At 46.9% G+C, this 20,465-nt stretch overlaps 2 protein-coding genes and 1 long non-coding RNA gene across 6 annotated transcripts in view; 2 read left to right on the forward strand and 1 right to left on the reverse strand.

Annotated features, from left to right (window-relative positions):
• sqlea (squalene epoxidase a) lies at positions 1-3,914 on the forward strand. The gene is made up of 11 exons (XM_029838266.1): positions 1-450; positions 769-1,027; positions 1,153-1,330; positions 1,473-1,569; positions 1,646-1,759; positions 1,835-2,006; positions 2,263-2,358; positions 2,514-2,656; positions 2,851-2,947; positions 3,043-3,130; positions 3,218-3,914. Exons 1-11 carry the CDS (start codon positions 187-189, stop codon positions 3,408-3,410), a joined length of 1,701 nt encoding a protein of 566 aa, XP_029694126.1. The 5' UTR covers positions 1-186; the 3' UTR covers positions 3,411-3,914.
• A 912-nt stretch (positions 3,915-4,826) lies between these two features.
• Positions 4,827-20,465, reverse strand: part of oxr1a (oxidation resistance 1a) — an 88,741-nt gene continuing 73,102 nt past the window's right edge. For 3 of the 4 annotated variants that reach the window (XM_011605258.2, XM_029838265.1, XM_011605259.2), the window contains 11 exons: positions 16,692-16,844; positions 15,985-16,169; positions 14,768-15,414; positions 12,299-12,464; positions 11,011-11,176; positions 8,527-8,607; positions 7,555-7,680; positions 6,702-6,854; positions 6,529-6,624; positions 6,111-6,184; positions 4,827-6,032 (listed from right to left, as the gene is read on the reverse strand). In XM_011605258.2, the coding sequence (XP_011603560.2) occupies positions 5,897-6,032; positions 6,111-6,184; positions 6,529-6,624; positions 6,702-6,854; positions 7,555-7,680; positions 8,527-8,607; positions 11,011-11,176; positions 12,299-12,464; positions 14,768-15,414; positions 15,985-16,169; positions 16,692-16,844 (1,983 nt within the window). In that variant the 3' untranslated portion in view covers positions 4,827-5,896. The remainder of the gene's footprint in view (positions 6,033-6,110; positions 6,185-6,528; positions 6,625-6,701; positions 6,855-7,554; positions 7,681-8,526; positions 8,608-11,010; positions 11,177-12,298; positions 12,465-14,767; positions 15,415-15,984; positions 16,170-16,691; positions 16,845-20,465) is intronic. The other variant, XM_011605260.2, reaches the window with a different exon arrangement.
• Positions 19,576-20,376, forward strand: LOC105416640 (uncharacterized). Its single transcript, XR_964651.2, has 3 exons — positions 19,576-19,642; positions 19,896-19,965; positions 20,051-20,376. It is a non-coding gene; the product is annotated as an uncharacterized lncRNA (long non-coding RNA).

Raw genomic sequence — 20,465 nt, forward strand, 5'->3', positions numbered from 1 at the left:
TAAAATATTCAGCAGCATCTGTCCGACTGGCTGTTATCAACACGATTTAAATGGGAAATATTTTCAGGAACCATCATATCAAAGCCAATTAACTGATCGCGATTAACGACTTTATCTTTGTTCTGTCACTGTTGTATGTTTTTATCTTATTTTTAAATATATATTTTTTTACTTTAATCCATAGAAATGTGGACTTTTCTGGGAATTGTGAGCTTCACGTATCTTTATAAAAAGTTCGACACGTTTTTGACCTCGGCCCCGCGGGAGCTGGTGTTGGCCGCCGTTTTGTGCCTCGCGGCGGGGCTCCTGCTCTCATACGTCAGGTACTTCCATGAGTTCAGGCTCCTTCAGGTGCTTCAGGTTCCTCTGAGTCTTCTGGCTTCGTTGCCTCTTTTCAAACACGTCGTCCCCCGAATGTCAGTGCGAGGCAAAGAGAACAAATGTAAACAGGTAAGAGACAATTTATTTATCTTTTTTTTTTTCTTTTTTTTTTTTTTTTTTTTTTTTTTTTTTTTTTTTTGACAGAGCTCAGCCAAAATTACCGCATGTATTGGATTATTTGTTCGTCCTTTATTTTTTTAGTCCAAGTTCATACAAATCAGAAGGACATGACTGTTTAATGAATATTTGAAATATCTGCCTTGCGGACTTGCTGCGTGTGCATTGGTGGACGGGGGTATTTGCGAGGGGCAACTTTTCCCCTGAGCATTGTGGCACCTGGGGGCAGAAACCTGCTCCTTTCTCGACTTTGGTCTTTGTTGTTTTCAGAGCCAGAGAAGGAGGCAGGAGACGGACCTCAAGTCTTCTTCTCCACAGAGAGCCTCGGCCGGCTGCCCCGCTGAGGCTCCTGAGCCAGATGTGGTGATCGTTGGGGCAGGGGTCTTGGGCTCCGCCATGGCGGCCGTCCTCGCCCGGGATGGGCGGAGGGTGACATTGGTGGAGCGGGACATGAAGGAACCCGACAGGATCGTGGGGGAGCTGCTGCAGCCTGGAGGTTACAGAGCCCTCGGGAAGCTGGGTCTGAAAGGTCAGTGGCGGGGGGGGGGGTCGTTTCATGTTTCCTGGTTCCAGCTCGCCGCTCGGGACCGCCGTCTGACCGGCCAGATTGCTCGTCATCAACCCACAACCTGTTGCGTGTGCGTTCGCCCCCAGGCTCGGTGGAGGGGCTGGACGCCCATGTGGTCAACGGTTATGTCATCCATGACAGAGAGAGCGGCGCCGAGGTGGAGATCCCTTACCCCGAAGTGGGCCAGAGCATCCAGTGTGGACGCGCTTTCCATCACGGTCGGTTCATAATGGGCCTGAGGAGAGCGGCGCTGGCCGAGCCAAAGTGAGCAGAGTCCACCAACATCCACTTCTTTAAAACAATTGTTCCAGCAGTCTGTTGCAGTCGTTCTGAAAAAGAGATAAGTTCAAATCTATATGGAACAGTCTTTTAATGTCTCTAATGGTGTCATTGCCCCCCCCCCCAGTGTTACAATCTTAGAAGGCACTGTAACCAGTTTGCTGGAGGAGGACGCCTGCGTTACTGGGCTCCAGTACAGGGATAAAGAGTCCGGAGACGTGAAGGTGAGAAGACTAAACTCCACCTAAGAGCCGCTGGTCCACAAACCCGCCATGACAGGTGTGAACGTGTGTGCTGTAGGAAATCCGCGCAGCGCTGACGGTCGTGGCCGACGGCTGTTTCTCCAAATTCAGGAAGAATCTGGTTCCCGGAAAAGCCAGAACTTCCTCTCACTTTGTTGGATGCTTGATGAAGGTAGATTCAGTCTCCTCTTTACGGTAACTTAGCAACGCTGCGTGTGTCTGAGGCGGGCCTGCATGTTCCGCCCAGGACTGTCCCCAGTTTAAAGCCAACCATGCCGAGCTGGTGCTGGCCGACCCGAGCCCGGTCCTGATCTACCAGATCTCCTCCTCGCAGACCAGGGTGCTGGTTGACATCCGTGGAGAGATGCCCCACAACCTCTCAGAGTACATGGCGGAGAAGATTTACCCGCAGCTGCCAGGTAAACTGTATTATCATGCTGATCCCGGGTCAGCGTGCATCCATCCCGTACGGCGCAGGAGGCCGCGGCTGATGGATGTGACATTCACGGTGCGCCCCGCTTCTGAGCTGAAAGATCAAAGTCGCGGCGCCGCCGCTCGCCCTCTGTCATGGTTGCCGCTGATAAATGTATTTTCAGAGGAAGAAAAGGAATTTATCGCGGGTGAACCCAGCAGGCGACGGCCCGTCTGATGTCGCTCTCCCTCTCCCCCCTGCAGAGCATTTAAAGGAGCCTTTCATGGTGGCGCTGCAGAATGATCGGCTCAGGTCCATGCCGGCCAGCTTCCTTCCACCATCACCGGTCAACAAGTCAGGTACCAGTGTGTTCTGTGCCGTTAGTGCACATTAGACCAGTCAGGAGGAACGTTGGCGTATAAACAGGGTCTTTTCTTGGCCTCTGTGCTAAGCTAAGCTAAGCAGAAGTAAGGGCATTTGGAGGCGTGACCTTCAACGCTCCTCACCTTTGCAGGTGTGCTCCTCCTGGGCGACGCCTACAACATGAGGCATCCTCTGACCGGTGGAGGGATGAGCGTGGCCCTCAATGACGTCTGTATCTGGAGGGATCTGCTCAAGAACCTCCCAGATCTCTACGACGACAGCGCCCTGCTGCAGGTGAGGGTACAGACAGAGATTAAGATGCGTCATCCCCGGAAGCACCATTTGGACATTGCGTCGAGTATAGAAGCTATTTTTGGAGCTTTAATCGCGTGGCGCTTTTCCCTTCCAATTATCCCCTCTGCTGCGGGAGGGAACGCAGACGAATCTGTGATTTAACACCACTTTTTCCCCCGCTTTCTGCTCAATAGGCAAAGAAAAAATTCCACTGGGAACGCAAGTCATCACATTCTTTTGTGGTGAATGTGTTGGCTCAGGCCCTGTACGAGCTGTTTGCAGCCACCGACAGTAAGTCCCGAGGACCAGAATTCAGACTCATCCTGCACCAAAATAAACACAGGCGTCACGTCCTGCAGCTACTGTCCATTTGATTCTGTTAACAGGTTCTCTTCATGAGCTGAGGAAAGCCTGCTTCCAGTACTTCAAGCTCGGTGGCGAGTGTGTCTCTGGGCCCATTAAACTCCTCTCAGTGTGAGTGCTGATCCACCAAACTAACGCTGGCTAGCTTAGCTTAGCTTAGCAGGAATGTGGTGCTGACAACATCTGCACTTCTCTCAGGCTGGACCCCAAACCTCTGACCCTCATCGGACACTTCTTTGCGGTGGCACTCTACGCCATCTACTTCAGCTTCAAGTCCGAGTCTTGGAGGACCAAACCTCGAGCTCTTTTCAAGAGCGGGGCCATTTTGTACCGGGCCTGCACAGTCATGTTTCCGCTCATCTACTCGGAACTTAAGTACCTGGTGTACTGAGGACCACCTGACCCGGACACCGGAAGGCACACCTACATCCTAGAGCTTCTGACCGTTTTCTTCCATGTTCGTGCCTTGTTTTTATATCAATGTTTTTGGGGGAAAAACTTCTTCTGCAGCGTTCATTTGCACCTTAATTTACATTTAAGTCATTTCGTGGTTATTCCTGCCGACAATAGCATGGTGACCTCGGAGATAAAGGGTCATGGATACAGTTTGTCCTGTCTTTATATGTAAAGGATGTTTTGTGCATTTTATTTCTCATAGCTTGTGACAATTATCCCAGAGCATGAGGACATGATTTGTTAATGGAGCAGCAATGTCGGTATGGAGGTTTGAGATGATGCCCGGGTGATTTGTTCCTCACTCTTGTATCTCCATCACTCTTTAGGGCTCGATTGGCCTTAAATAAAACATTTTTCAGCACATTATATTTACTTACAGACCCATATCTCCTGAAATGACATAATAAAGAGGGCCCCGATGGGCCGCTGTGAGAGTAAATTGGCCAATTTATATTCCTGATCGAAATCTCCTTGAGCGACAACATTCAACCAGTAGATGGCGCCCTTCGACAGCAGATTGGTGCGTCTCGATTAGTGTGGTTGCTTTTTCTGTTGCCGTTTCCATCTTATGTGGTGACAGCTGGATGACAAAACAGGTCAAAAAACAGAAAACACCACAAATTCATTTATATCCCAGGTTACAACAATTTATTCAGCTTTATTGGAATTTATACATCACTGTTACATTGTATTCTGGTGAAATAATTGGAAGAATTATCCATGTTACTCTTTGTGACGCTGCACAAGGACACAAATACTGGTGTGAAAGAACAGAAGGAGACAGAGGGTGGGGGTGGGGACACACAAACACACACACGCGCTTTCCTCAGCCTGCCATCACCTGCCTGTCAGCACACCTACCTGTACGACCTGGAACTCACCCGACAGCCATGTGAGGTGAGACGGCGCCTTGTTGCAGTGTTTGTGCCCCCCCCGTCCCCTTCTCGCTTCACAGAAAACCTCCCTTTTAGATGAGGGAACCAGGGCAGACCCTTATTGATACTGGTAGCAGCAAGCTCTACTAACAGGTAACATCGTAAAGATCTAAACAAAGAGGTACTGTACAGCTACTGCTAAGAATAGAACCTGGCCATGACGCTTTTACATCAGATTAAAGTGCTAGAAGCAACCCACCAATCCACACTTTTATTTATATATATATATATATATATATATATATATATATATATATTTTTTTTTTATATAGCATTATGTATGCGATTTTATATATATATGTCATAAACAAATCTATTTTACCATTAATTTACAGGGTAATATACATAATATTGTAACAGCTGAAATTTCAGCACAAATATATCACTGTCACACTCAACAGCAAAGTACATGTATATATGATTATATAAATCAATACATAATCATATATACCAATATATAATTGTCATATATGCATGTAAAACAGTTAACCACGTCTTAGGCTTTTCAAATGATACCCAGAAAAGCGCGTGTGTGTATCAAGACGTAAAAGCTTTACAAGTTTTTCCTCTTGAAAGAGTGACAGGCGCCGGCAGCAAAAGCGCCGCGGCCTGCGGGTGTTTGAGGTCACAGGACAGTTATTTGCATATTCCACAAATCTATTGCAACACGTTACTGCCTACAAACAGTACAGCCAGCGTCCCACGAGGGGTGGGGGGGGGAAGCTGGACTCACACGTACACTCACTGAACAGAACGTTACGATGACGGGTGGTCTGATTATAGCTATGTGCTTTCAGATGGTGTGCTATGACAGTGAACAACAGGAGGACTACGATACACGATACGCTATAGTTTAGCCTCAGACGACGACCTGGTAAAAAAGACGAGCCCCGCCCTCCCAGCGTCCTCTCCTCTCCTAATGTCGTATCCTGCTGCTGATGAGCCGCACCACCAACCGCCACTTAACTCCGACACTCCACCATCGGCGAGAATAATGGAATGTGTTCTGCTTCTGTCTCGTTTGTTTCCCTTTAACAGGGTCGCTCTTCGTCGGCACGGTGAGGAACATCTTACATGGAAAGTCAGTTCTAATGGGTGGGGTGTTGGAGAGGGTACACCAGGGGCCACCTCCAGGTCCGGAACAGCAGTTCTCCTACGTCGTAGCCCTTCTGGCCATCGATTCCCCCCTCTTCCTCCCCCTGCTGCAACCTCAGCTCACTATTATTTGCACTGCTTTACACACTCCCACCGAGGACACCGCTCAAGGCTGTAACAAGATACACACAAAGGTAGTTTTTCACAAAAAAAAAGCTCAGTAATAACTGCAGTAGTAATGCACGACAAGCATCCGATAGCTGGCTTCTGGCCTGGGGAGCCCTGGTGATGTGCAGTCAGGTTTGGGACGACGCCACTGTTCTAAAGGACGAGGACTCCTCCCATTTGCCCTTGGTCGGACTTGTTTTAGTCCCCGGCGGTGCACGGTTTGTTACTCAAAAGTCCAGATTTCGATGTCCTGCACGTAGAAGTCCTCCTTTTTTGAGAGCATGGGGTTCCCGAATGTCTTACAGGAGTGACTCCTGCCGTGGTAGAGGTCGCCGTCCAGCCACAGGCCGAACTCGCCGCTGAGGAGCAAAACAAACATTTACCTTCAGACTTGAGGCGCCACATGTCAAAGGCATTCAGAAGCATTTCTAACGCACCTTCCTCCACCGAATGCTAATGAGTCCATGTCTCCCTTGATGAAGAACATGTTGTCGCCTGTCCATCTGTACACCTGTTGCAGACACAAAAGGGCCGGGTTAAAAGCTGCACACTCTGTTGACACTAGCCGGTCCTGCAGGTTTATTCCGACCTTTATCTTCAGAATAAAGGTACCTGCGTGTGGAACTCACGAGTTAATGAATGATAAATGTGGCCCTGAAGCACCACTGTAGGTAAGACAACCACCTTTAACAGATGTATGATTCAATAGTCAATATTTGGAGAGCTGAGCTGGTGACAGGTGCATGGACTGCAGCAGTACCAGGGGAGTCGAGCAGAAGTTACGAAACGCTCGACACTTGGAAAAACTTTAATAAACTGTTGTGTCTTCTTACATCAAACATTGGGGGAATTTACCTCAAACTCTGGGTTAAAGGTGAATAGGAAGGTCTCTCCTGTGCCGTAAAACCCATCGCTGACTTTAAAGGGCTCCGATGCCAACGCACCAAACACCTGGAGACAAAGCAGAACGTGACCTGCATTATGACGGACTCCGCCCCCACGCTGCCGTTCTGATGAAGCCTGCTAACCTGGCCGTCGCTGTCCTTGATGACCATGAGCACCGGCGTGTCCTGGCTCTGCATCGCTCTGTACAGCGTCTTAATGCTCATGCCGTGCTTCGAGGTGCTGAAAGCCAGCGTCCACGGGTAGCCGATTGTCCGCGGAGGGAGATTCTTGGCGAGCTGAAGGCGTGCAGAGAGACGGGGGGGTGAGGGACAATCAAAGACTGCAAGGCTGTAGCAAACGATGCTCAATTACATCTGCGGTGACCTTTTAACATCATCTGGTGTTTAAAGAAGAGTAGGGGGGGCCCCGAGACTCAGAGCCGTCTCAGGAGTAAGAAAGGTCCAGCTCTGCTAGGGAGCTCGCTGCGCTGCTGGTGACACGCCTAAGGATTAACGGGCGCCGTGGTGCACGGGGAGATAAAACTGAGGAAGCCGCGCAGCGACAGCTTCATGTTAAAGGACAGATAAAAGCCACTAAAATAAGAAAACGTATTCTCCACCAGGCTGCAGCGTATCCCTATTCAGCAGTGGCTATTAAACAGCCGCACTCTGCCCTCTCCAATTATTCCTCCGCTCTTTTCTTGTCGGTTCAGCATGTCCTCCGGTGGTGCAGCTGAAGCAGGCTGAGAGACCAGTCGCCAGCAGATGAAGCCCGACTCGGCTCACCTCTGCTCTGCTGGGCCTCGTCTCCCAGCTTAGTCCTCGGTGTGATTAAAGGAAGCTGCTTATTGGCAACATACTGGTCGATGTGTCCACTGGGACTCACTGAAAACCATGATTGCGTGGCATTTACAGCCTTTGTTACACTGGAACTATAGGAAGAATCCAGATTGGCCTGCTTGGACGGCTGCATACGTCGGTTGGAATTAGAACACACCTTCTCTATCTGGTCGGCCTCCAGAAGATCACTGGATTCTTTGAGGTTGGGTTTGAATGTTTCTGGCTCCAACTCTGCCTTGATTGATGGGCCATGCTGAGAATTAACCTCTTCTTTGGTGGTAATCTAAAAAAAATAAAAAATAAAAAAAATAACACAAACATATAATTACAAGTCAAATATTGGGCACTACAGTGTGCCCAATGAGTAGCGGTACTTTTATTTAGTTGCTTTCCCTAATCCACGTACTGGTTTATCTGGTGAGGTGTGTTGTGCAGGACAATATTGGCACAAACAGAATTTAAATGCAGCACTACCTGCTGAATCTTTGCACAGATGATTGGCTAAAAATTTGAATATAAAGGGAACTTTAAAACTTTGGGTTCAGAGCAATTAAGTGTCTGGGTTATATGTCTGTCTGGATAACAGACCGATTGTGAGGCCCTTCACCGCTGGTGCTTTGAATACTCTCGTGTTTCACTTCTCATTCAAATAAGGCCTAGCTGCATTGTGTTTAGTAAGCATTATCCACCCCGTCAGGGATGTCTACATTTCTTCATCTGACAACAGCACCGGCCCCCTGTCCCTCACACGCACCGCGACGTTTATAGCCGTCCCATCTGAGTACCCAAACCATTCACATATTTGGAGGTTTCCTACAGAACTGGAGCTCTATGTGGCCTAGAACCTACACGCTGAGGAGCAAAAACACAAACTATGACGAGAAGCAAGGTCTGCCACATAGAGATAAGGTTGTCACGTGAACCAAACTCATTTTCTAGACTAAAAATAGTTCAAGGGAAGCTCTAGTTAAACCTACTCTAGCAAAAAAGTAGTAATAAAATAACAAGGTCTTGAGGTTAAGAAGCTACATCAGCAGCTGAGAAGCCTGGAGCGAATGGCAAGTCATGTTGGTGCAGACGGCTGGATTAGTTGGAGCAGAGAGGGGGCAGATGGGGCAGGTTAGGGCACCTGGAGTCGTTTGCAGAGCGAGCGCAGATCTTCACTGTTAAGCGCATCGATCCGACGGTGGTACTCCGTCAGAGACACTACCTGGTAGTACAAAGACAGGGACAGGTGGAACATCAAACTTGACCCGATCCATCACTGGCCACGGGAAAATAAAAGCTGACATTCTCAAGCTACGACGTGCACCGAAATGTGCATTTTCAGCGAACTGTGCAGCACTCGTGTGTCTGAATTCGCCAATGGGGGGGCTTTTAAAAAGACCAGATTTTACTGTCTGCAAAAGGGGAATTGGGCATTTCATAGAAGTCATTTTGCATGTTTGTGTAAGCAAAAGCAAAAGAATAAAAACCCAGCCCGAACCACAACCATCCCAACACACTTCAATGCACAAAGCCGAGTTTTCCTGTTAAAAAGTCCACAAGATTCTAACTTTGAACGGTGCCACCGACACCTGTCGCGTCCATGAGCCGCCCTGGTTTTTTTCCCAGCAACAACAACGGGAGCAACACAGCCCAGACAGCCCAAAAACAATGGCCACATTCCAGCACACTTGCCCCCCACCGGACACTGAAAACGCGTTGGAGGTTTAAACAGTCCACTGACCTCAGCAGAGATAAATACAGCCTCACACGTCACCAAAACACCATCTTTACACCTTGGTTCACATCTGACACATTCATGCTCTCCAAACTATTATTGCAAAACACTTTTTAGGCTTCCCAAAATGGAACCGGGGATAAACTAAGGCCCTCATAACATATCCATGTGTCTGCGTCCAGTTTGTAGAAGTTCGCCCTGAGAATCTACGCGACCCTAAACTCTTTGAAACGTGAAAATAATCCTTTCATCTGCGGTCATTAAAGTTTCGATAAAGGAAGCTATAAAAGCCAAACATCAAAGAAGTTTGCAAAGAAGTCAGCGTGTGTTGTGGAGACGCACAACTTTAACAGTCCGACATCATCTTCTCTGGCCGCCGATGAGTGTCGCCCTGTCTGCCCGCCACACGGAACCGACCGGCCGACAGAAAGTGGCCGCTTGGTTTCGCAGCAGTCTCCGAACCGGACCGAACCGAACCGGCTAATCGGTTAGCACGCTAGTTAGCGTGGCAGTCGAGCTAGCAAACAACACAAGAATATAGAACCCAGCATATAGATGTCAAGAATGAATACGAAACATACGCAGGTGTACTTCGGGGTCGCCCGTTTCTCTTGGTCTTTCATCCTCCTAGAAAACATGTCTTGCTTTCTGGGCGAGGTTGAGGATAGAAAGTCACATTCCAGATCCGTTGAGGTCCCCAGAGACGAGCCGGCGGAGTAAAGTAAAGCGTGGCAGCCAGTTTGACTAAAATAGTAACGTCTTTGCACCGGGGTCCCTCCGCCGGAGCGCTTTGATTGACACATGCGCTGGCCAATAAGAATCGAGGGCAGGAGGAAAACGTCTTTCTATTGGTTAAAAAAATTACTCACCAATTCCAAAAGTTTAAAGGCATAGTGGCACAATTAATAGATGTACCACTTAATAGCGTTAGATGCGTCAATTAATTTAATAACTTTTTAAACGTTTAATAACTAAAAAAAGGGGTCAAAGAAGCATGTGTTCTTTCATTTTATGCGGCTAAACCTGCCAGTTTAGTTTGCTTCCTCCCTCAGTACAAGGACAAACAAATCAGTCCACTTTGTTTCCTCCATCACTCATTTCCATTCAAATTTGAATACAGCTCCATTTGGCCTTTGTTTCTTTATAAAATGAATACAGCCTTTTTTTCTTATCCACAAAAGTGCAAATCCACCCAAGGACTTTATGCAAATGCAAAAGGTCACCCCCATTACCTATACTTTCCAACTGACTTCCACATTCAACAATAACAACACAAGATAAAAATGATTCAACCCACTTCAGTGCAACACAAATGTGGGCGTAATAAGAAAAAGAAAAAGGTTTAGCCGACCAGAGCGAGCCATTCACGGTCTTGTTGGTGTGTCTTCATTCAGCAAAATACTGTCACTTGCTAAATGCTGACCAACACAACTGACAGCCACACAACACTGGATGAAACCACAATGTGCCAACTGAGAAGGGAGAACAACTACACAAACATGCAAAACACTTTGGCCGGAGTGCAGGGAAGTGCATTTCTAAGCAAATCAAGTGTGCACACAGTTCAAATGAAGTTACGTGTGATATAAACTGAGCTCGGAAATGTATCAGCATAAGGAGATACAGTATATGCAGCAGTACATGGAAGTACACAAATACACGCAGAATACAAAACATGATTTGACAACTACACAACTGTGATGGACTGCAGTATTTGCATAAAGAAAGCAAATCAACACAATACATATTTTCACAAATAAGAACAGACTTAAAACGTAACATATTGCTTATACGGTAATGGATTAAAACATAGTGAGGACTATACTTAATCCATGAAAGGTGGGACAACAGAGCGCTGCAGTAGCAGGATGAGGAGACACATGACCCTACCTCCCATTCCTTAACATTGAGATCAGTAATGGGCTCGTCCTCGGCTGACTCGGACACCTCATTCTTCTTGACAACCATAAAGCCAGGTTCCTGTTCCATCCCTCTGACGCCCTCACCGTACATGTCAGGGCTCCACTGCATGAAGAAGACGTAAAGGTGGTCTGACCTGGAGGGTAGGGCAATACAGCAGGAGATGCATTTAATGTCTTCAACGTACCAAGATTGGTGGTAACTGTTTACATTTTCTCTCATTCTTTGAACAGCCACGGTACGGCTGGGGCAACATGACAGACATGGACAGATATGTCAGCAGGACCGAGCTCATCAGTAAACTAGATAGATTCAATAAGTTCAGCTGTATTCAAAACCACTTTTGTTTGCTGCTCATTCACTGGCCTCTCCTTCTTCTTTCTGCTAACATTGCACTCAAAGACACATCTTGCAGGTCACTTCCCATCTAGGTCATGGTATACAGGGGCTTTAGTGACGTCTAAAGAAACCCAGCCGCGTTGTCATCAGTTCCATATGATGACTCCTCCCACACGCGGTGACGCGCTTCCAGGGCTGAGAACATTTCGGTGTCATTACTCCAATCAGGCGTGCAATTTATTTAATGGCTAAGAAGCATAACTGCTGTGACTAACTTAAAAGGAGATGGATGTTTGTCTAAATTAAATGTAATTATCAGCCTGAGGTTGTAGCATAATCAAAATATGTACAGGAAACAGGCTAGGATGTTTCCAGATGAAGGTGGTACTGAAAAAGTATCACAATATGATAGAAATATAGGATCTTATTGCTACAGATGGACTCATTTAATCAAAATTTGCATCAAAGGTGGGTTGATAAAAGCAGTTATTTGAGCACTTGAGATTAATTGCCTGTTTAAATATGACGCTAATAGAGGTGGAAGTGCTGGTCGCTTCATTTTTGAAATGTGCCCAACATGTTACAAAGTTCAGACCTCAACTTCTACATCCCATTCGAAGGGTGAAAAAAAATGCTGTTTTAATAACTTAGTGCTGCTATAAATGTCCCGTGTAAGAGCCACATGCAAACAGGAAATCATCTGGCTGTCAGAGATGGAGTCAAAAAAGGAAGCTCTAGAGGGAGAGAGACCTGATACAGAACCCACATTTCATCGGTTTCGAAGGGTAAAGGATAGAGCTGCTGCAGCTGTCGTTCTTAAAGAGGAAAGTCTGCAGTACACAAACAACCCTATTGAACAGGGGCGGAACTCTTCATGTTTGCCGCGTGTGATCTGTATTCGGGCCGAGGCGGCACTGACCTCTCCTGCGGCACAGCGAACCAGTACTCGTGCTTCTTGCCCTGCTGGGCGTACTGCTGCATGGAGGCACTGGCGTTGGAGACAAAGGTCTTCTTCATGGGCTTCCCCACCCGCAGACATAGAAACTTGTGAGAGCGAGGCTGCTTCTTCTCTGCACAGCCGGTACCTGGAAGAGCAAGTCAGAATTTATTGAATTTAACAAACTCCCCTGAACCCATCCAAAAAAATAAAATGAAATTCAACCAACAATAATATCCAGTTCTTGTAACTAATGATTATATGGTTTCTTTGTTTGGTTGGATATTGGAGAGGTTTTTAACTTCTGTGGATGTTAACATCTGTTATTTTGCCCTTATATTCTAGTTCCTCCTGTCTATTAAAACGTTTCCCAAGGGCACTTGGTTGCTGGGGCAGTTATAATGCCAACTGGTAAAGGAGGTGGCTAACAATCACCCCAATGACAGCAACAAGCAATTCAGTCCAATTTAAAATTTGCTTTTTAGTTTGGTAACAAACCACTTAGTGCAGTTTTGTACCTCTGATACTCCTCTAGAATATATGTCGTTTTTCTCTTCACTGTGGTATTTTGTAAATTGAATATCAAGCCTACCTGAAAGAAACACTATTAGCCCACCTGCCAGATATTTGTACCCTGTGATTAGTGTATTGATTTGGGTGGAAATAGAGCTTAAGTCTTAAGAGGGGGGGGGGGGGGGGGGGGGGGGGGGGGTAACTCTCAAGTGCCGTAAGGGCCTTGTCTGTGGAGTCTGTTTTTCTTTTAGGTCCCGGTGGACAAAGTTTTAGTGCCTTTGGGTGCACATGACCAGCTCCCCCGCTTGGTTAAAAGCTGGCGAGTCTCCTTCTCTCCAGCTGTCCTCAGCTATTCATCATCATATGTTTTCTTGTAATAAAACATTTTGGTTAAGTCTGTATTTACTCTTCCCAGTCTTCCTTTGGTCCAGATTTGAGCCGGTCTGTGACAGACAGTTTCATGACATCCTCAACCTCTGCTGACAAACTCCAGATCCAGTTCCCTCCGTTTGGCCTCGTTTGCCTCTACTTGCTTTTGTAAACTGACAATGAGCATTTCTGTTCGTCATGAGACGAATCTGTGAAGATCCAATAGTGACTCTGACTCCTCTTCCCGTGGTGCATATTCAGTGACAACATGTGAATGTGACACTAGGCTGACACATTATCAGCTACAGAGTGGGAAACTTAACAGAGACGCCGAACTGAAGAAAGCGTAGACATTTTCCTCGAAAATCTGCCCCAGTGTGACGGTTTTAATATTAATGATGCACCGATTCTGTGTTTGTGCAGCTCCGTTTTGAAGCTGCTGCCGTGACTCGTGTGGGCCCTGCTAATGTGCGCAGAATAATGGGCGGCCCTGCTGAGACCCCCGTGAATCAGAGTGGTCTCCTCCCTCTGTGACAATAATTGCTCGGAAGAAAAATGTGAGCGCTCTTTCTAAAGCCTTTTAAAATATAAATCTTGGAATTACAACCATCGTGTCCAACTAGAGTGCGCAAATGGACACACGTGTGCGACTGTGACAGGCTAAGGCTTAGATAAGGCCACAAGAGTGGCGGCTAGATAATGGGCAGAGGGATGGATGGATGCTGTCGCAGTTATGCCGTTTTGCCCTCAGACGTTTTCTTAGGCACTAGTCCAGACTCAGATTACAATGCTTGTTATCAATGGTAACTGATAAGAAAAAAATTATGAGAAGTGATAAGACAATCAGTTGTTTTACAGCTACCTGCTGATACTCTTAGAGGTTAATTTATTAACTTTTATTGCTCACAATTCGACACAGTTTGCGTGAAGTAGTTTAGTAGTTTAGTAGTTTAGTTAAGTATTCCAAGTGCATGTACGAATTGAAACATTTGGCTGTCGGGGTGATCTATCTGCCATCTCAGCCACAAAAGAAATTTATTCGAGGCCATGTGGAATTTAGCTTTTAAATCCAGATGAAGCAAAACTCCCGACTGAATTCTGGGTGGCATCAGACATAACTAACGCCTCTCTGAAAGCCACCAACAAAGGCGTTTTGATGTCGGGTTTTATCGTCATTGTGGTTCTCCTTTGGGTGTCCGGTGTGCTTGTGGCATCCGGGTCTTTGATAGGCTTAGCTTATCACCCAGAGGAGCGGGCCAGACCACCTGAGCCAGAGATCAAAGGGCGATATAAAAGTCCCAGGAAGCCGAACCAGGTCTGCTGAGAAGATAACAAAGCAGGAGCTGCCGCATTCCCTCATCTACAGTATGTATTCAAATTACCTGCGCCAGGGCAGAATGGACATAGAATGGTTATAAGAAACTAACATGAAAGAATCTGAAGCACTCAAAGAGAAAAGAGCCTCCCTTTGGTAAAAGACGGAAGAATGTGGATGTCAGGTTACAGCTCAAGACCAACATTTCCAATTAAAAACACTGCACTTTCCAATCTATAATTGCACATGTTTACCCTCTGCAGAGTTCTGCTTTGGTGTCTCCTCCATGTTCTCCTTTTCCTCTTTGTCTTGTTGCATATTGTCTGTTTTGGGGACATCCGACCTGTCGTTGGCTTCCTCTTTTGGACTGACTGAGACTAAGGTGGTAGCCGTGGCATCAGGGGTGGCCAAGCTTTGGGACCCTGGACGTGAGGTGCTGCCGCTGGGATCCTGGCCCTGGCTAGTGCTGCTGGTGGTCGTTGGTGTGCTTGGCGGCCTCTCTTCACTGTGCTGCTTTGATCCCAAGGGGGATTGGCTTTTATTTTTTGTGGCAGTGTCTGGTGGATTGTCCTCTGGTATTGTTAGCGCAGGTTCCTCCGCTTGGCTGGCGGAGCTACCGGCACCATCTGGGGCCTTTGCGGCAGACTCCACCTGTGTGATGGTTAGCACGGACTCCGTGGATGTGCCAGAGGACTTGTCCAGGCGGAGGTCCTCATTAGACGCCTGCTCCTCCTCCCGGATGGGGGACAGCTCAGACTCGGTGAAGACGTCTTCAGAGACGGAGCCTTCAGTACTACGCGGAGCCGTGCTGCCGCTGTCGTTGGCCCCGGAGTCCCTCAGGCGATGCTCCGGGTCTTTCTGCTGAGAGGGATGTCGCTCAGGAGGCAGAGGCTCGAGATCACTGAAAACATTAAAGAGAGATTATGAAAAAGCAATGTTGTCACAATGTATCACTTATAAATTAACTTTTGAAGGGGTTTTTATCTTTAATGCAAGAGCCTGTTACAGACGTGAAACTCTAATGTCTGGGAATTCCGTATTGAACACCAATGTGATCTGGTTTTAACCAAGCTGAAAACAATGCAAGGGAAAAAGAACCTTAACTCAGACAAAACTGTAGACAAAATAAGTGGCAGCTTCCGACGGTGTAAACAGTTGAGCAATGAGAATGTAGGAGGACAAATGCATACTTCATTAACCCTGGTGTAATTGCTGTCTTTTTCTATTTTGGAACGCGAGAGGCAAAGAATCTACGAGCTGGCTGCTGATGAGATCTGACATGGGTGCAGCAGCAAGTAACATTAATTACAGCAAGACTGCTGCATCTCTGCCAGGGTGACAGAGGGAGAAACATCAGTGTTATAGTATCCACTGTGTAATGACACAATGTTTAGATGTGCTGTGGGCTTGTGATCCTTCAGCTCCAATAAATATACAGTAAAGAATCTCAAAGTGACTTTATTTTTCTTACTCTGGCACAGTCTCTCTGATCTTGGGGTCAGTGATCTCTTTGTAGATGGCGGCAGACTGCACCTCCTCCAGAGGACACATGATGCCGTACTCCTCGCACCCGTGGGCCTGAACCATGGGGTCCATCCGGTGAGGGTCAAACATGATGTTGTTGGGTGTGACCAGCAACACCCCACTAACTGCACCCTGAAAGAACCACGACACGGTGAAAAAAAACCAGAGGGACGGGTGAAGACGAGATCCAACTGAATTTTTACAGAATTTTTGCATGTTTATAGGCAACCAAGTTATGAAATGCACATGTGGTGCGTGATCAGCTGCCGGTGAAATCCATTTGAGAGCACAAATTTCCTAAATCAAGTACACAAGTTATTGACTGTCAGTGCTGACCACTTCAGTGCTTTCATTTGGTTCCTAGGAGTGACTCAGCAGTAGTTCAATACAATGAATTTGTGAGTGTGTGTGTGTGTGTGTGTGTGTGTGTGTGTGTGTGTGTGTGTGTGTGAGAGAGAGAGAGAGAGAGCTGTCCTTCCCTAAGACATGCAGGTTATGTGTGTATCCTACTAAACAGTAACCACAGACTTAAACACCACAAACAGGGAATAAACAGCTGTCAAACAAAGGAAATAATACCGTTAATGACCAGAAAGATGCAACATTGTCCCTGTGAGCTCGTGCTCATCTGCGATGGCAATGACATCATCTTACCTTGCCATCGGTGATGTATTTGCAGTTTATCTTGAGGAACTTCTCTGTGAGAGCCTCCTCCTCTTCGGAGGTGGACGACACCACTCTGGACTTGCGCAGGGCCGGGAACACAGGAGGCTGGACGCTGTCTTGTCTGGACGGGCCATCGGAGTCCTGCGGGTGGGATGTAAATGGGGAAAGAGGAAGAGATGGATTACCTCTGTTAGCACAATCTGCAATTCTGAACTAACCAAATCATTTCTGGATGACGAGCACTGCAGAACAGAAATTGCAGTTTCCTCGGTAATATGTGTTGCAGGTAAGAACTGTCTCAATAAATCGAATAAATGGATTAGAGTCTCTTGTGCATTAGTGCGTACACAGATGTTTTCCACGCTGCAGGACAATTCTCATCCAAGATGTTTTCACATCAGTAAGGATCCGCAAAAGTGAAAGTTTATTTAATGCGCTTTACCGTGACATCATGCCCAGTTAGTAAATTTGTCTCCATGAGGAACTCACCTCTCTATTCTTTTCCACCCTTTTAAAGCTACAGACCCTGAATGCCTCACGAAGAGATCTATGAGACTAATGAGCAAACGCCAATAATCTCTGGGGGGAACAAACCCACTAAATTAAATATAAACAACTTGGCAAAATGTAAAAAAAAACTTGTGTAGTTATAAATGCAATGAGAATGAAATTAGTAACTGCATATACTGTATGTAGTTTAAAGAAGCAGAGATGGAAATATCTTCCTCCACACCACTAATTCTGTCAAACGCTTCACGGTCATGATAACATGGAAACTATGCGTCTGATGGCTTTATGATTTTGCATGTGATAGATAAAGTATGCAGCAGTTGTTGCTGCCTGTTCATCCACTCCATGGTAACTCATCAATCCGCTACAGATGGTGTGACTGCTGGGGTGGAAACACAATGTGGGGAGTGTTTCTACCAGTGGCCTGTTGCCATGCAATGTCTGAGCCAGGAGGAGAGAAGGACTGGAGTCTGCCTGCCCAAGTGCCTAAGGGGATAAATGTCTGACTGGGAAATATTTTGTAAGACCGAGGCGACTGGGGGGAGAACACTGCAGAGGGTGGACGGCACCATGGTGAGAAAAGTCTGACCAGAAGAAGAAACTGGAGATAAACTGAAAAAAGGAGTGGAAATGTCGTGAAATTAGCTGAGAGAGAAGAAAAGTGGTGCAAAGAAATGAAAACATGAGTTAAAGTGAACAAAAGCCAGTAAGTGCGTGATGGGAGCGAGGACAAAAGTGAAAAGGAGGATAGAAGAGAGTGTAGGAGGCAGCTTTGAGTGGGATTTCAACTGGGAGGGTGTCAAAAGGTAGCAGAGAAGTGAAGAGCAGGGGAGAGATTACAGGAGAGTGCCTGAACCCATGACAACTGTCTGCTGCCCTCCTGACTCCCACCCCCACACCTTCTCCCCACACATTCCACAAACAGCCTGCAGCGACTGACCCACACTGACACAAGCGGCCCAGACGCTGGCACCCACCAAAGGCTGCAATGGTCTGGCCAATCTTCTGCAGCCAAAAAAAAGCCTTTCCGGACATGCAGAGGAGGAGCAGAGCTTAAAATAAAGCTTTAAAAGACAATTTGACGATTAAAAATAGACCATGGCGAACAGCTGACATTACTACTGCTGAAATGTGGGACCTGGCTCCGCTGCTAAACATGAGGGCCGTGTGTAGGTTCATCTAAAACCTCTTGTCAGCCACTTCAACTAAACTCACCTTACCTACACAACCACACTCGCTCACTCCAACTTCCGAGCGAGTCACTTCCCGCTGACACATTTGAGCAGCTTCGAGGTTAAAATATGAGATGGAAAAAAAAATAAAATACTTGGCCGCTTCGAGCATAAAAATCCAGCAACACTGAATAAAACGCTCAGCTGGGACCAGAGACGCACGCCGTTTATGTGCTCAGCACACGTCTGGGATGAGATGAGCGGCTGCAGATGTCAAAACATGTCCTCCCTCATAGAAATGCATAACAAACAGTGTCTGCCATCCCCCCCCTCATTAAATCTGGCATATATGAGACATGGGCGTTATGTGTTGGTAGCAAAATAACACCAACGCCACGCGTCCCACACAGACACACACATCTGGGAGGACACAGACAGAAACTGGTATGCAGCCCACAGGTGTGGACACTTTCTGGTGCAACGTCAAATGTTGACCTGCGCTCGTTGTGTTCCAGCATGGGATATCAAGAGTCTGAACATTGTAAAATGGCAAACACATTACACGGGACAATGGACTCGGTCTGAAAGGCTGCCAATGGTGGCATATCGTCGAAGGCTGACAATCTGTGCTCTCATTGTTGTCAGTGTTTTACTTCTGCTTGGGCAGAGCCAAGTCTCGCCGGTCCGACTGTTTCATCTCGCCAGCTCGTGATGAGCCGGTCAACTTTCAACACACCTGATGTATTAAACAAAAGGGGGAAACAGAAATCTTGCAGAGAAAAATCGCCCACTGCTTCTCTCTCCACCATCTGCCTCCTTTTAAATAGCCGCGATGGCCATGGATACATAACAGACAGGTTTTGCTGACCTCCAACCCCGTCAGGATCGGTTTCCGGAAGCGTGCCTCATGGAACACGAAGTTCCTGTTTAACGATCCGGAAGTGTCGCTGTCATTACCTCCAGCACTACATCCAGGAGGGATCGCTTCTACGGATATCTGGCCCAGGGTGGTGGTGGTTGTTTTAATTAAACAAGCCATTGACTTGGCCTCATTGCACGGCTGACACAGACAGTCAACAACCAGAAACATCCCAGGGGTGTTACCCAATTAAGCCGCAGGTGCTTCGACTGCGGGAGGAAGCTCGTGTGTTTAGAGGGAATCACGCAGGTGCGAGGGAAACATGCCACCTCCTCTCAGATCATTAATTAGATGCCACCCAATCTTCAAGACCTGGTTGAGATGTACAAAGCTGAGAGGTGAGTGCACACCTCACACTCCCCTAAAGGAATACTAAGTAACAGCCGCTTGTGTATGAGCAGCACATCGACCATCTGATTAATGCTCAGCTCACAAACAAGTCTGTCATGAGGTGCATCGACTGACATTCTGCAAACAAAAGAAAGGCAAAGGAGGCACATTTCTTAATTGCTTGCTACACATAATATTGCTTTCATAGGGTCAGACCAAAAATAAGTCCAACATAGTCGCCAAATGGGTTTCCATTTCCAGTTTTGCAGAGCTGCACCACACTGGCAGAGAAAATGCCAACACGGCAAGACTTGATTCAACTTCATCTGAGGTGAGCCAAGACTTTAGCATCCTAAGGTGACCAGACTCTATTCAAGCATCTTGGAAAACAGGATTTTTATTTCTTCTTTCCTGAGTGGTGGGTGTGACATCAAAGAGGAGAGACGGGGCCACGGAGAATGGACTGAGAGCTGAAATCGAAAAGATGAAAGAGCGGCTGCTCTGGCTTCACACTGTGAGCAACCGCTGTCGGGCAGAGGAGGGACGGCAAGAGCAAAGCTGGACGGAGGAGTATTGGAAACAGATGTGCAGAAAGCTGGGGCCATATGGTCTCACCTGGCCTTTGTGGTTTTAAAGGGGACAGCAGCAGTGGGGAGACCTTTTACTGTTGTTGACCAAAATTAACCTCTTTGAAAGGCACATGTGATTCCAAAAGTTGTGATTGCAGTCACCAACATATCCGGTAATATTCTTTAAAATGATGATCATAGATAATTGTCACATTTAGTTCTGTGCCAACCTGCAACGACAGTGAGGGCAGCGTTCAATAAA

Source organism: Takifugu rubripes, chromosome 7 (assembly GCF_901000725.2).
Source record: "Takifugu rubripes chromosome 7, fTakRub1.2, whole genome shotgun sequence".
In the NCBI taxonomy this organism is placed as follows: domain Eukaryota; kingdom Metazoa; phylum Chordata; class Actinopteri; order Tetraodontiformes; family Tetraodontidae; genus Takifugu; species Takifugu rubripes.